At 39.3% G+C, this 14,462-nt stretch overlaps 2 protein-coding genes across 5 annotated transcripts in view; both read left to right on the forward strand.

The window, feature by feature from the left end:
• The window catches only part of KIAA1328 (KIAA1328 ortholog), a 403,426-nt gene that overhangs the window by 279,606 nt on the left and 109,358 nt on the right, over positions 1–14,462 (forward strand). The gene's annotated exons all lie outside the window — the stretch shown is intronic.
• On the forward strand, positions 1,593–3,371 carry LOC101142679 (elongation factor 1-alpha 1-like). Its single transcript, XM_055368143.2, has one exon. The coding sequence runs from the start codon at positions 1,673–1,675 to the stop codon at positions 3,059–3,061; it is 1,389 nt and encodes a 462-aa protein (XP_055224118.1). The 5' UTR covers positions 1,593–1,672; the 3' UTR covers positions 3,062–3,371.

Here is a 14,462-nt window from a genome sequence, read left to right on the forward strand (position 1 = left end):
ATATTCAAAACAAATTGGAGAGGGGGGAATTCTCCCTAACTCATTCTATGAGGCCAGTATTACTGATACCAAAACCAGATGAAGCTACAACAGAAAAAGAAAATTACAGACCATTAATCTTGATAATATAGATGTAAAAATTCTTAAGACAATACTAGCAAAACAAAGCCAATAGCACATCATAAAGATAGTGCACCATGATCAAGTGGGGTTTATGCCAGGAATGCAAAGATGCTTCAACATATGCAATTCATTAAATGTGGTACACTAAGAACACATGGACATGTGGGAAAGAACATACTGGGGCCTGTCAGGCGGGATTCAGGGGAGGGACAGCAACAGGAAGAATACATATTGGATGCTGGGCTTAATACCTGGGTAATGGGATGATCTGTGAAGCAACCACCATGGCACACGTTTGCGTTTGTAACAAACCTGCACATCCTGCACATGCACCCCTGAACTTAAAAGTTGAAGGAAAATGAAATGTGGTATATCACGTCAAGAAAACAACGGATAAAGACCATATGACATCTCAATAGACAGAGAAAAAAACTCATAAAATTCGATATATCTTATTATAAAAACCCTCAACAAATTAAGCATAGAAGAAACATACCTCAACTTAATAAACGCCATGTATGACAAACCCACAGCTAATACCACACCAAATGGGGAAAAGCTGAAAGTCTTTCCACTAAACCTGGAAGAAAACAAGGATGCTCACTTTCACCGCTCATATTCAACATAGTACTGGAAGTGCTAGCCAGACCAATCAAGCAAGAGAAAGAAAGAAAATGTATCCAAATTAGAAAAGAGGAAGTCAAATATTCCCTCTTGGTAGACAGCATGACTTTGTTTATAGAAAAACTTAAAGGCACCACCAAAATAACTCTTAGAACTGAGAAACAAATACTGTACTGTACACTTATAATTAACTCATTGAAAAAGAAATCAAGAAAGTGATCCCATTTACAATAGGTACAATAAAGAATAAAATACCCAGATATAAATTTAACCAAGGAGTTTCAAGACCTCAACAAGGAAAGTACCAAGCAAGCTGAAAGAAATTGAGAAGAACACAAATAAATGGGAAGATGTCCATGCTCACGGATTGGAAGAATATTGTTAAAATGACTCCACTACTCAGAGCAATGCAATCCCTGTCAAAATATTAATGACATTCTTCACATATATAAAATATAAATCTTAAAATTCATATGAAATCACAAAAGATCCCAAATAGCAAAAGCAATACCGAGCAAAAGGTTACATCACACTACCTGACTTCAAGGTATATTAGAAAGGTATAGTAACCAAAACAGCATGGTCTTAGTATGAAAATAGACACATAGACCAGTGGAATAGAATGGAGAACCCAGAAATAAATCTACATATTTATAGCCGTCTTACTTTTGACTGGGTGCCAGGAGCATGCATTGGGGAAAGACAGTCTTTTCAATAAACCATTCTGAGAAAACTGGATATCCGTATGCATATGAATGAAACTAGACCCTTATCTCTCACCATAGGCAAAAATCAACTCACAATGGATTAAAGAGTTAAACATAAGACCTGAAATTATACAAGTGCTAAAAGAAAACATACGCTTTTTCGCAACGGGTTTGCCGCCAGAACACAGGTGTCGTGAAAACTACCCCTAAAAGCCAAAATGGGAAAGGAAAAGACTCATATCAATATTGTCGTCATTGGACACGTAGATTCGGGCAAGTCCACCACTACTGGCCATCTGATCTATAAATGCGGTGTCATCGACAAAAGAACCATTGAAAAATTTGAGAAGGAGGCTGCTGAGATGGGAAAGGGCTCCTTCAAGTATGCCTGGGTCTTGGATAAACTGAAAGCTGAGCGTGAATGTGGTATCACCATTGATATCTCCTTGTGGAAATTTGAGACCAGCAAGTACTATGTGACTATCATTGATGCCCCAGGACACAGAGACTTCATCAAAAACATGATTACAGGGACATCTCAGGCTGACTGTGCTGTCCTGATTGTTGCTGCTGGTGTTGGTGAATTTGAAGCTGGTATCTCCAAGAATGGGCAGACCCGAGAGCATGCCCTTCTGGCTTACACACTGGGTGTGAAACAACTAATTGTCGGTGTTAACAAAATGGATTCCACTGAGCCACCCTACAGCCAGAAGAGATATGAGGAAATTGTTAAGGAAGTCAGCACTTACATTAAGAAAATTGGCTACAACCCCGACACAGTAGCATTTGTGCCAATTTCTGGTTGGAATGGTGACAACATGCTGGAGCCAAGTGCTAACATGCCTTGGTTCAAGGGATGGAAAGTCACCCGTAAGGATGGCAATGCCAGTGGAACCACGCTGCTTGAGGCTCTGGACTGCATCCTACCACCAACTCGTCCAACTGACAAGCCCTTGCGCCTGCCTCTCCAGGATGTCTACAAAATTGGTGGTATTGGTACTGTTCCTGTTGGCCGAGTGGAGACTGGTGTTCTCAAACCCGGTATGGTGGTCACCTTTGCTCCAGTCAACGTTACAATGGAAGTAAAATCTGTCGAAATGCACCATGAAGCTTTGAGTGAAGCTCTTCCTGGGGACAATGTGGGCTTCAATGTCAAGAATGTGTCTGTCAAGGATGTTCGTCGTGGCAACGTTGCTGGTGACAGCAAAAATGACCCACCAATGGAAGCAGCTGGCTTCACTGCTCAGGTGATTATCCTGAACCATCCAGGCCAAATAAGCGCCGGCTATGCCCCTGTATTGGATTGCCACACAGCTCACATTGCATGCAAGTTTGCTGAGCTGAAGGAAAAGATTGATTGCCGTTCTGGTAAAAAGCTGGAAGATGGCCCTAAATTATTGAAGTCTGGTGATGCTGCCATTGTTGATATGGTTCCTGGCAAGCCCATGTGTGTTGAGAGCTTCTCAGACTATCCACCTTTGGGTCGCTTTGCTGTTCGTGATATGAGACAGACAGTTGCGGTGGGTGTCATCAAAGCAGTGGACAAGAAGGCTGCTGGAGCTGGCAAGGTCACCAAGTCTGCCCAGAAAGCTCAGAAGGCTAAATGAATATTATCCCTAATACCTGCCACCCCACTCTTAATCAGTGGTGGAAGAACGGTCTCAGAACTGTTTGTTTCAATTGGCCATTTAAGTTTAGTAGTAAAAGACTGGTTAATGATAACAATGCATCGTAAAACCTTCAGAAGGAAAGGAGAATGTTTTGTGGACCACTTTGGTTTTCTTTTTTGCGTGTGGCAGTTTTAAGTTATTAGTTTTTAAAATGAGTACTTTTTAATGGAAACAACTTGACCAAAAATTTGTCACAGAATTTTGAGACCCATTAAAAAAGTTAAATGAGAAAAAAAAAAAAAGAAAACATACAGAAAACATTTTAGGACATTGGTCTTGGTAAAGATTTTATGGCTAAGACTTTAAAATCACAGACAACAAAATAAAAACAGGCAAATGGGTTTGTATTAAACTAAAAGTTTCTGTATAGCAAAGGAAACAATCAACAGAATGAAAAGAAACCCTGTATAGTAGAAGAAAGTATATACAAAGTATTCATCAGACAAGGACTAATATCCTGAATACACAAGGAATAGTTCAATAGCAAATACACACACACACACACACACTCCCATCTAAAAGACAAAGAACTGAATAGGTATTTCTCAAAAGAAGACAAACAGATGGCCATCAGATACATGGAAAAATACTCAGCATCACTAATCATCAGGGAAATGCAAATTAAAACCACAGTGAGGTATCATCTCACCCCAGTTAGCAGGGCTATTATCAAAAGACAAGACATAACAAATGTTGGCAAGAATGTAGAGAAAAGGGAACTCCCATACACTGTTGGTGGGAATGGAAATTAGTGCAGTTATTTTGGAAAACAATATGAAGATTTCTCAAAAAAGCAAAAATAGAACTACATTATGATCCAGCCATCGCACTATTGGATATTTATCCAAAGGAAAGGAAATCAGTTATCAAAGAGATACGTACACCCCCGTGTTTATTATAGCACTATTCACAATGACCAAGATATGGAATCAACCTGTGTCCATCATCATATGAATGGATAAAGAAAATGTGCTGTATGTATACACAAAAACCATTAAGCTGTAAAAATGAATGAAAATGAGTCATTTGCAGCAACATGGATGGAACTGTAGGTAATTACTTTAAGTGAAATAAGACAGGCACAGAAAGAGAAATACTGCATGATATCACTCATGCGAGAGCTAAAAAAAGTTGAGGTAGAGAGTAGAATGCTAGTTACAGGAGGCTGTGAAAGGTGGTGTGGGAGGAAGGTGAGGAGTGATTGATGAATGGGTATAAACACACAGAAGGAATAAGTTCTAGCATTCGATAGCACAGGAGGCTGGCTATAGTTAACAATAATTTATATTTCAAAATAGCTAGAAGATTTGATATTTTCCCACCATAAAGAAATGATAAATATTTGAGGTGATTGATATCCTAAATACCCTGATTCAGTTATTACACATTGTATGCATGCATCAAAATATCATATGTATCCCATAGATATGTATGATTAATATGTAACAATAAAAAATGAAAGAACATTTCTCAATAAATTGGCAAAATTGAAAATTTTAATCATATCAAAAAGTGTGGAGAAACAGTATCATACACTATTGCTAGGAATGCAAATTACTAGAGCCATTTTGGAGATCAGTGTGGCAGTATCGTTTTACAATTATTTCTAATTATCAATGATAACTGGCATAGCAACTCTTTTCCGGTTATCTCCCCCTTCTTTCTGACTTCTCTTTAATTCTTTGCAATTTGTAACCCACAACTAACCTTTTCGCCTAAAGAATTGCTCAGGCAAAAAGAGAAAATTCTTTCAATGTCCCTTTGAAAATTCTTCAACAACATGACTGATTAACATGAGTGGGGTTTGTTGTTGTTTACCCTACACACTCTAGAAACCATCAGTAAAATTGTAAAATTGTGTTCAGAGGCATTCAGTAAGAGTACGACTAGGCGTGGTGTGGTTGCTCACACCTGTTATCCCACTACTTTGAGAGGCCAAGCCATGAGGATTGCTTGAGTCCAGGAATTTGAGACCAGCCTGAGCAACACAGGAAGACCCTATCTCTAAATTTAGCTGGGTGTGGTGGTGCATGCCTGTTGTCCTAGCTAATAAGGAGGCTGAGATGGGAGGTTTGCTTGAGCCCAGGACTTCGAAGTTACAGTAAGCTATGAATGCTGCACTCTACTCTAGCCTGGGCAATGATATAATGAGACTCTGTCTTTTTGAAGGAAAAAAAAAAAAAAAGAGCACTACTGCAGAAAAGTATTTGCTATTAATTGAATGTTGCATAACTTCTATAATAGAGGCATTTTCAAGGATTGGAAATGTCCTATTCTCTCTCAGGTTCTTTTGAATTATATTGTAAAGGCTGTTCACAGTGGCTCATGCCTATTATCCCAGCAATTTTGGAGGCCAAATTGGGCAGATCGCTTCAGGTCAGGAGTTTGAGGCCAACATGGTGAAACCCCATCTCTACTAAAAATACAAAAATTAACTTGGCTTGGTGGCAGGCACCTGTAATCCCAGTTACTTGGGAAGCTGAGGTAGGAGAATCATTTGGACCCAGGAGACAGAGGTTGCGGTGAGAAGAGATTGCTCCACTGCACTCCAGCCTGGTTGACAGAGCAAGACTCTGTGTCAAAAAAAAAAAAAAAAAAGAATTATAGTATAAAAGGTATTTTTTAAATAAATATAAAAATTATCCCTTAAACATGGAATTACCAAGTGACCTAACAGTCCCACTCCTAGGTAACATACATCCACACAAAAATGTCTATATGAATATTCATAGCAACACTATTTACAATAGCTGAAAAATGGAAACACCCAAAATGTCCAGCAGCTGGTGAATGGATAAACAAAATGTCATTTATCCATGCAATGGAATATTTGTCAATAAAAAGAAAAAAGTACTAATGCATGTTACAACATGGATAAACCTTGAAAACGTGCTATGATTTCATTTGTATGAAATGTCCAGAAAAGGCTAATACAGAGATAGAGGAAGTATATTAGTGATTGCCTAGTGCTGGAAGTGGGAACTAGGAGCAACTGCCAATGGATATGAAGTTTCTTTTAGGGGCATTAGAAATTAGGTTTTAAGGATGATTGCACAACTGTCAACTAAAAATCACTTTTTTTTTTTTTTTTTTTTTGAGACAGTCTCGCTGTGTCACCCAGGCTGGAGTGCAGTGGCGAGATCTTGGCTCACTGCAACTTCTGCCTCTCAAGTTCAAGCAGTTCTCCTGCCGCAGCCTCCCGAGTAGCTGGAACTACAGGCGTGCCCCACCACGCCTGGCTCCTTTTTGTATTTTTGATAGAGACTGGGTTTCACCATGTTGGCCAGGCTGGTCTTGAACTCCTGACCTCAAGCCTGGCTTGGCCTCCCAAAGTTCTGGGATTACAGGCATAAGCCACTGCACCTGGCCTAAAAATCACTCTAAATGGGTGAATTTCATGGTATATAAATTATATGTCACTAATGCTTTTTAAAAATTGTTCCCTGTGTTTTGTATTGTTCAAAATCCAAAATGAATTAAATGTCACTAAGAAAAAAATAATGTTACAAAGCTTTGCTTACTTTTAGAGTACATAAGCTTTTCCCCTTTTCTCCTCAAGATTTTCCTGCCACTTACCCCTTACACTAGTTGGGAATCGCTTTTTAAAAACTGAATTCTCGGCCAGGTGCAGTAGCTCATGCTTGTAATTCCAACATTTAGGGAGGCCGAGGCGGGCAGATCGCTTGAGGCCAGGAGTTCAAGACCATTCTGGCCAACATGGTGAAACCCCATCTCTACTAAAAATACAAAAATACCAGGCATGGTGGTGCACACCTGTAATCCCAGCTACTCAGGAGGCTGAGACAGGAGAATGGCTTGAGCTCAGGCAGAGGCTGAAGTGGGCCGGGGTCATGCCACTGTACTCCAGCCTGGACAACAGAGTGAGACTCTGTCTTAAAAAACAAACAAACAAACAAAACTGAATTATCTAAGATGGCTTATCAGAATCCCTTTCTGTATTCATAATAGATATGGTAAAACAGATGAGAATAAATAGTATCTAAATCCTCTTTATGAGACCTATGTCCTGGTGACTAGTAATACTATTTTTAAAAATTATATGTAGTTTCATAGAAATAGCACTGAATCTGTAAATTACTTTGGGCAGTATGACAATTTTTACTATATTGATCCTTCCAGCCCATGAGCATGGAATGTTTTTCCATTTATTTGTGTTGTCTCTGATTTCCTTCACCAGTGTTTTGTAGTTCTTGTAGATATCTTTCACCTCCTTGGTTAGATGTATTCATTCCTAGGTATTTCATTTTTCACTGTGGCTATTGTAAGTGGGATTATGTTCTTGATTTCATTTTTAGCCTGGGCATTGTTGGTATATAGAAATGGCACTAATATTTGCACATGGATTTGTATATCCTGAAACTTTACTAAAGCTGCTCATCAATTCTAGAAACCTTTTGGCAGAGTCTTTAGAATTTTCTAGATATAGAATCATCATCAGTGAAGATAGAGTTTGACTTATGAGATGCCATCTCACACCAGTCAGAATGGCTATTATTAAAAGGTTAAAAAAAAAAACAGATGCTGGCAAGCCCATGGAGAAAATGGAACACATGTACACTGTTAGTGGGAATGTAAACGCAGCCACTGTAGAAAGCAATTTGGAGATTTATCAAAGAACTTAAAACAGAACTACCATTTGACCCAGCACTCCTGTTACTGGGTATATACCTAAAAGAAATAAATCATCCTGCCAAAAAGACATATGCACTTGTACGTTCACTTGTTCCTGCACTATTCACAATAGCAAAGACATAGAATGAACCCAGGTACCTATCAGTGGTAGATTGGATAAAGAAAATATGGTAAATATACACCTGGGAATACTATGCATAAAAAAGAATGAAGTCATGTCCTTTGCAGCAACATGGATGGAACTGGTGGCTATTATCGTAAGCAAATTTACACAGGAACAGAAAACCAAATACTGCATGTTCTCATGTATAAGTGGGAGCTAAGCATTGAGCACACATAAACTAAATATGAGAACAGCAGACTCTGTGGACTACTATTGGGGGAGGGGGCGGGTGGTTAAAAAACTACCTGTTGGATACTATGCTCACTACCAGGGTGATGGAATCTGTACTCCAAACCTTAGCATTATGCAATATTCCCATGTAACAGATCTGCACATGTACCTTCTGTATCTAAAATAAAAACCGAAATTAAAAATTATTTGTAATGAACAGTTTAAAATATATAAATTTCTAATAAATATATGTTATTAAATCAACTTGCGCATTTTTTCATTGTAAACAATAAGTGAGATGGTTAACACATCACCAGTCTGGTACCTGTTCTCTCCGTGCCTTAGCATGGTCTTACATAGCCTTTAGGAGCAAAGCTTTATTCTTACATTCCGTACTAGGACACCTCACTTCTTTACCCTTGCCACAGACACTGGTGTTTTTTGTTTTGTTTTGTTTTGTTTTTATTATTATACTTTAAGTTCTAGGGTACATGTGCACAATGTGCAGGTTTGTTACATAGGTATACATGTGCCATGTTGGTTTGCTGCACCCAACAACTCATCATTTACATTAGGTATTTCTCCTAATACTATCCCTCCCCCAGCCTCCCACCCCCTGACAGGCCCTGGTGTGTGATGTTCCCCACCCTGTGTCCATGTGTTCTCATTGTTCAACTCCCATCTATGAGTGAGAACATGCGGTGTTTGGTTTTCTGTCCTTGTGATAGTTTGCTTAGAATGATGGTTTCCAGCTTCATCCATGTCTGTGCAAAGGATATGAACTCATCCTTTTTTATGGCTGCATAGTATTCCATGGTGTATATGTGCCACATTGTCTTAATCCAGTCTATCACTGATGGACATTTGGATTGGTTCCAAGTCTTTGCTATTGTGAATAGTGCTGCAATAAACATATGCAGACACTGGTTTTAAAATGATAGCTAATAGACTGAAATGTAAGGCTACTTAGGGTTCTCCCAAGCTGTTGTATAAACATCATTTGTTAATTGTAGATTGATGACACTTAAAGGGAAAAATAAAACATGTTACCCCTCATATATGGCATAGCATAGCCTAAGAATTAGCTTTTTTGTATGTAATAACTACATGTTCTTGTCTCTAGATAATTGTTCAATCATATTTGTTATATTAGTACATAATTTGTGGGATAAATATTTTCTCAAATGGCAATTCATAGATTTTTTTCAGGATGTTAGATTATCTGACTGCATTCTTTTTTCCTAGGGCATGACTTATATGTGTATGAAAGTAGGGGTTAGAAAGCATTATCTATAGAAATTAGAGAAATTTCCTGAAAAATGTTGCTGCTACCACTTATTAAATACAAGAAGCTGGTTAATAAATTGTATAAACATTACACTTTATCTGCTGCACATGAATAGACAGAGTACTGGTGGTTCTCAGCCTTTGTTCTAACATACTTACACAAATCTTTTTGAAAGTAATTTTCTTCCTAGAAGAAATAATATAGGTGGGATTGGAGAGTTGGAAGTTTCATTGCCAGTTGAGTCTGCTTGCTTTGATAACCTCATTCCCAAATTTATTTGGAATGAGAGCAGTTTGATTTCTTTCTACACAGTAACTGCTTATTCTGCTCCAATCTGAAATGGAGCTCTTGTCACACTGTGGACCAGAGGTAGCACCTTAGATAGTGAACATTATTTCCCAGGAGACAGAGAAAAGCAGTGGACTTGAAGATGTCAGCTGGTTAAAAAAAAAAAAATCACTTATTTTTCAACATTTTTTTCGAGGCTCCAATAAATGGAGATTAGTCTGCAGCCTACAACTGCATATTTAGTTGTCATATCAGATCTTTGGTAGAATCCAAAAGACTGTTACTGGATATTATGGTCTAATTGATAAAATATATCCAGGCCAAGATTTTGTTAATGAAAAAAAAATCTGTAAATGTATTGCAGTGTTTCACTTATACTATTGAAATATTTGTACATTAGGTATTTTGCAGTATGAGGTGAGAGTTAAGGAATAAGGCAAAATAGATAGAAGCCAAAAGTATTTTATCAAAGCATCACGTTTGCCTATAAGACTTTTATGTGCCTGTAAATAGTGAAGCTAGCAAGGTTAAGAAGTAATTATTAAGTCAATTTATTTATTCTTGTTTTCAGAAATTACAGAAATTCTCTCTGAAAGGATATAAAATTTTTGATGCCATAAGAGGTTTTTATTTTTAGATAACTATAGCTTCCATTTGCTTTTCTAACTGCATGGAAATAGTTTCTTTACATTGATTTTGGGATTCAGCACAACTGGATACACTTAGGATGAACAAACAAACACAAAAATTTAACAAACATTCTTTTATTTGTGGAATTTTCTGGATAGATAGGATGGGCAAAAGTTTATGTGAAGATAGATGAAAAGAAATAATTACTGTTTCTGAGCATACATTTTGTTTATAAAGTGTCTGAGAACATGGTTGCAATCTTATTGGCTTATGGCGGTTTGTTTTAGGTGGTTGCCGTCTCAGAAGAACTTGCAATTACATATGAAAGAGTGCTAATTTTTAATAATCCTACAGAAAAAAGTTTACATTGAACTCAACTATATTTGTTTTTCACATTGCTCCTGTAGTGAAGAGGATTGATTTCTGCATTACTTTTGCTATTTGGCATTGTGTCCTTTGGTACTCGGTGTGTGCAAGCCTTAATCCTTTAACCGTGAACCTGAGCCCTGGGCTATTTGATGGAAAGAGAGACTTTCTTTGTTACGTGGTATGGTGGAGTATTGTATTAGTCTGAGTCAACTTGAGAAAAAGAACCAGTAGGAGATATATATTATAAGATATATTGCAAGGAATTTGCTCACACAGCTGTCCATGCTGGCTAGGCATGTCTGAATCCATAGGCAGGCTATCAAGAAGATCAGGCTGGAACTTAGGAACAGGCTGAAGCTGCTATCCACAGGGAGAATTTTTCATTTTTCAGGAAAGCCTCAGGTCTGCCTTTAAGGCTTTTCAAGAGATTAAACAGACCCATCCTGATTACCTAGGATTTTATGGACTTTAATCACATCTACAGAATACCTTCACAGCAACCCTTAGATTAGTGTTTGATTGGGTAACTGGGAACTTTAGTCCAGCCAAGTTGACACATAAAGAAGACCATCATAGCCCATAACTTGTCAACTTGGCACTCATACACATCATCTTAAGCCATACTTAACCTTCAAATAAAAACATTAAATACGATTATTGGAGGTTCCAAAATGGCCAAATAGGAAAAGCTCCAGTCTACAGCTCCCAGTGTGAGCAACACAGAAGACAGGTGATTTCTGCATTTCCAACTGAGGCGCCTGGTTCATCTCACTGGGGCTTGTCAGACAGTGGGTGTAGCCCTGGGAGTATGAGCCGAAGCAGGGTGGGGCATCGCCTCACCTGGGAAGCACAAGGGGTCGGGGAATTCCCTTTCCTAGCCAAGGGAAGCCATGACAGACAGCACCTGGAAAATTGGGACACTCCCACTCTAACATTGTGCTTTTCCAACCGTCTTAGCAAACAGCACACCAGGAGATTATATCCCGTGCCTGGCTCAGAGGGTCCCATGCCCACAGAGCCTCGCTCACTGCTAGCAGACCAGTCTGAGTTCAAACTGCAAGGTGGCAGTGAGGTGGGGGGAGGGACGTCCGCCATTGCTAAGGCTTCAGTAGGTAAACAAAACAGCCAGGTAGCTCGAACTGGGTGGAACCTACCGCAGCTCAAGGAGGCCTGCCTGCCTCTGTAGACTCCACCTCCGGGGGCAAGGCATAGCTGAACAAAAGGCAGCAGAAACTTCTGCAGACTTAAACTTCCCTGTCTGACAGCTTTGAAGAGAGTAGCAGTTCTCCCAGCACGGAGTTTGAGATCTGAGAATGGACAGACTGCCTCCTGAAGTGGGTCCCTGACCCCCGAGTAGCCTAACTGGGAGACACCTCCCAAGAGGAGCCGACTGATACCTCATACAGCTGGGTGCCCCTCTGAAATGAAACTTCCAGAGGAAGATCAAGCAGCAACATTTGCTGTTCTGCAATATTTGCTGTTCCGCAGGCTCTGCTGGTGATACCCAGGCAAACAGCGTCTGGAGTGGACCTCCAGCAAACTCCAACAGACCTGTAGCTGAGGGTTCTGACTGTTAGAAGGACATCAACACCAAAACCCCATCTGTATGTCACCATCATGAAAGACCAAAGGTAGATAAAACCACAAAGATGGGGAGAAACCAGAGCAGAAAAGCTGAAAATTCTAAAAATCAGAACGCCTCTTCTCCTCCAAAGGAACGCAGCTCCTCACCTGCAACGGAACAAAGCTGGATGGAGAATGACTTTGACGAGTTAAGAGAAGAAGGCTTCAGAAGATCGGTAATAACAAACCTCTCCAAGTGAAAGGAGGATGTTCGAACCAATCGCAAAGAAGCTGAAAACCTTGAAAAAAGATTGGATGAATGGCTAACTAGAATAAACAGTGTAGAGAAAGCCTTAAGTGACCTGATGGAGCTGAAAACCATGGCAGAAACACTACGTGATGCATGCACAAGCTTCAGTAGCTGATTCGATCAAGTGGAAGAAAGGGTGTCAGTGATTGAAGATCAAATGAATGAAATGAAGTGAGAAGAGAAGTTTAGAGAAAAAAGAGTAAAAAGAAATGAAAAAAGCCTCCAAGAAATATGGGACTATGTGAAAAGACCAAATCTACGTTTGATTGGTGTACCTGAAAGGGACGGGGAGAATGGAACCAAGTTGGAAAATACTCTTCAGGATATCAACCAGGAGAACTTCCCCAACCTAGCAAGGCAGGCCACCATTCAAATTCAGGAAATACAGAGAATGCCACAAAGATATCCTTGAGAAGAGCAACTCCAAGACACATAATTGTCAGATTCACCAAAGTTGAAATGAAGGAAAAAGTGTTAAGGGCAGCCACAGAGAAAGGTCAGGTTAATCATAAAGGGAAGCCCATCAGACTACCAGCGGATCTCTCAGCAGAAACTCTGCAAGCCAGAAGAGAGTGGGGGCCAATATTCAACAAACTTAAAGAAAAGAATTTTCAACCCAGAATTTCATATCCAGCCAAACTAAGCTTCATAAGCGAAGGAGAAATAAAATCCTTTACAGACAAGCAAATGCTGAAAGACTTTGTCACTACCAGGCTTGCCTTACAAGAGCTCCTGAAGGAATCACTGAACATGGAAAGGAACAACTGGTACCAGCCACTGCAAAAACATGCCAAATTGTAAAGACCATTGATGCTAGGAAGAAACTGCGTCAACTAACGAGCAAAATAACCAGCTAACATCATAATGACAGGATCGAATTCACACATAACAATATTAACCTTAAATGTAAATGGGCTAAATGCTCCAATTAAAAGACACAGACTGGCAAATTGGATAAAGATTCAAGACTCATCATTGTGCTGTATTCAGGAGATCCATCTCACGTTCAGAGACACACATAGGCTCAAAATAAAGGGATGGAGGAAGATCTACCAAGCAAATGGAAAACAAAAAAAAAGCAGGTGTTGCAATCCTAGTCTCTGATAAAACAGACTTTAAACCAACAAAGATCAAAAGAGACAAAGAAGGCCATTACATAATGGTAAAGGGATCAATTCACCAAGAAGAGCCAACCATCCTAAATATATATGCACCCAATACAGGAGTACCCAGATTCGTAAAGCAAGTCCTTAGAGACCTACAAAGAGACTTACACTCCCACAGAATAATAATGGGAGACTTTAACAACCCGCTGTCAACATTAGACAGATGAACGAGACAGAAAGTTAACGAGGATATCCAGGAATTGAACTCAGCTCTGCATCAAGCAGACCTAATAGACATCTACAGAACTCTCCACGCCAGATCAACAGGCTATACATTCTTCTCAGCATCACGTCGCACTTATTCCAAAATTGACCACATAGTTGGAAGTAAAGCACTCCTCAACAAATGTAAAAGAACAGAAATTATAACAAACTGTCTCTCAGACCACAGTGCAATCAAACTAGAACTCAGGATTAAGAAACTCATTCAAAACCACTCAACTACATGGAAACTGAACAACCTGCTCCTGAGTGACTACTGGGTACATAATAAAATGAAGGCAGAAATAAAGCTATTCTTTGAAACCAATGAGAACAAATGTACAACATGCCAGAATCTCTGGGACACATTTAAAGCAGTGTGTAGAGGGAAATTTATAGCACTAAATGCCCACAGGAGAAAGCAGGAAAGATCTAAAATTGACAACCTAAGAATACAGTTAAAAGAACTAGAGAAGCAAGAGCAAACACATTCAAAAGCTAGCAGAAGGCAAGAAATAACTAAGATCAGAGGAGAA

Source organism: Gorilla gorilla, chromosome 17, assembly GCF_029281585.2.
Source record: "Gorilla gorilla gorilla isolate KB3781 chromosome 17, NHGRI_mGorGor1-v2.1_pri, whole genome shotgun sequence".
NCBI lineage: Eukaryota > Metazoa > Chordata > Mammalia > Primates > Hominidae > Gorilla > Gorilla gorilla.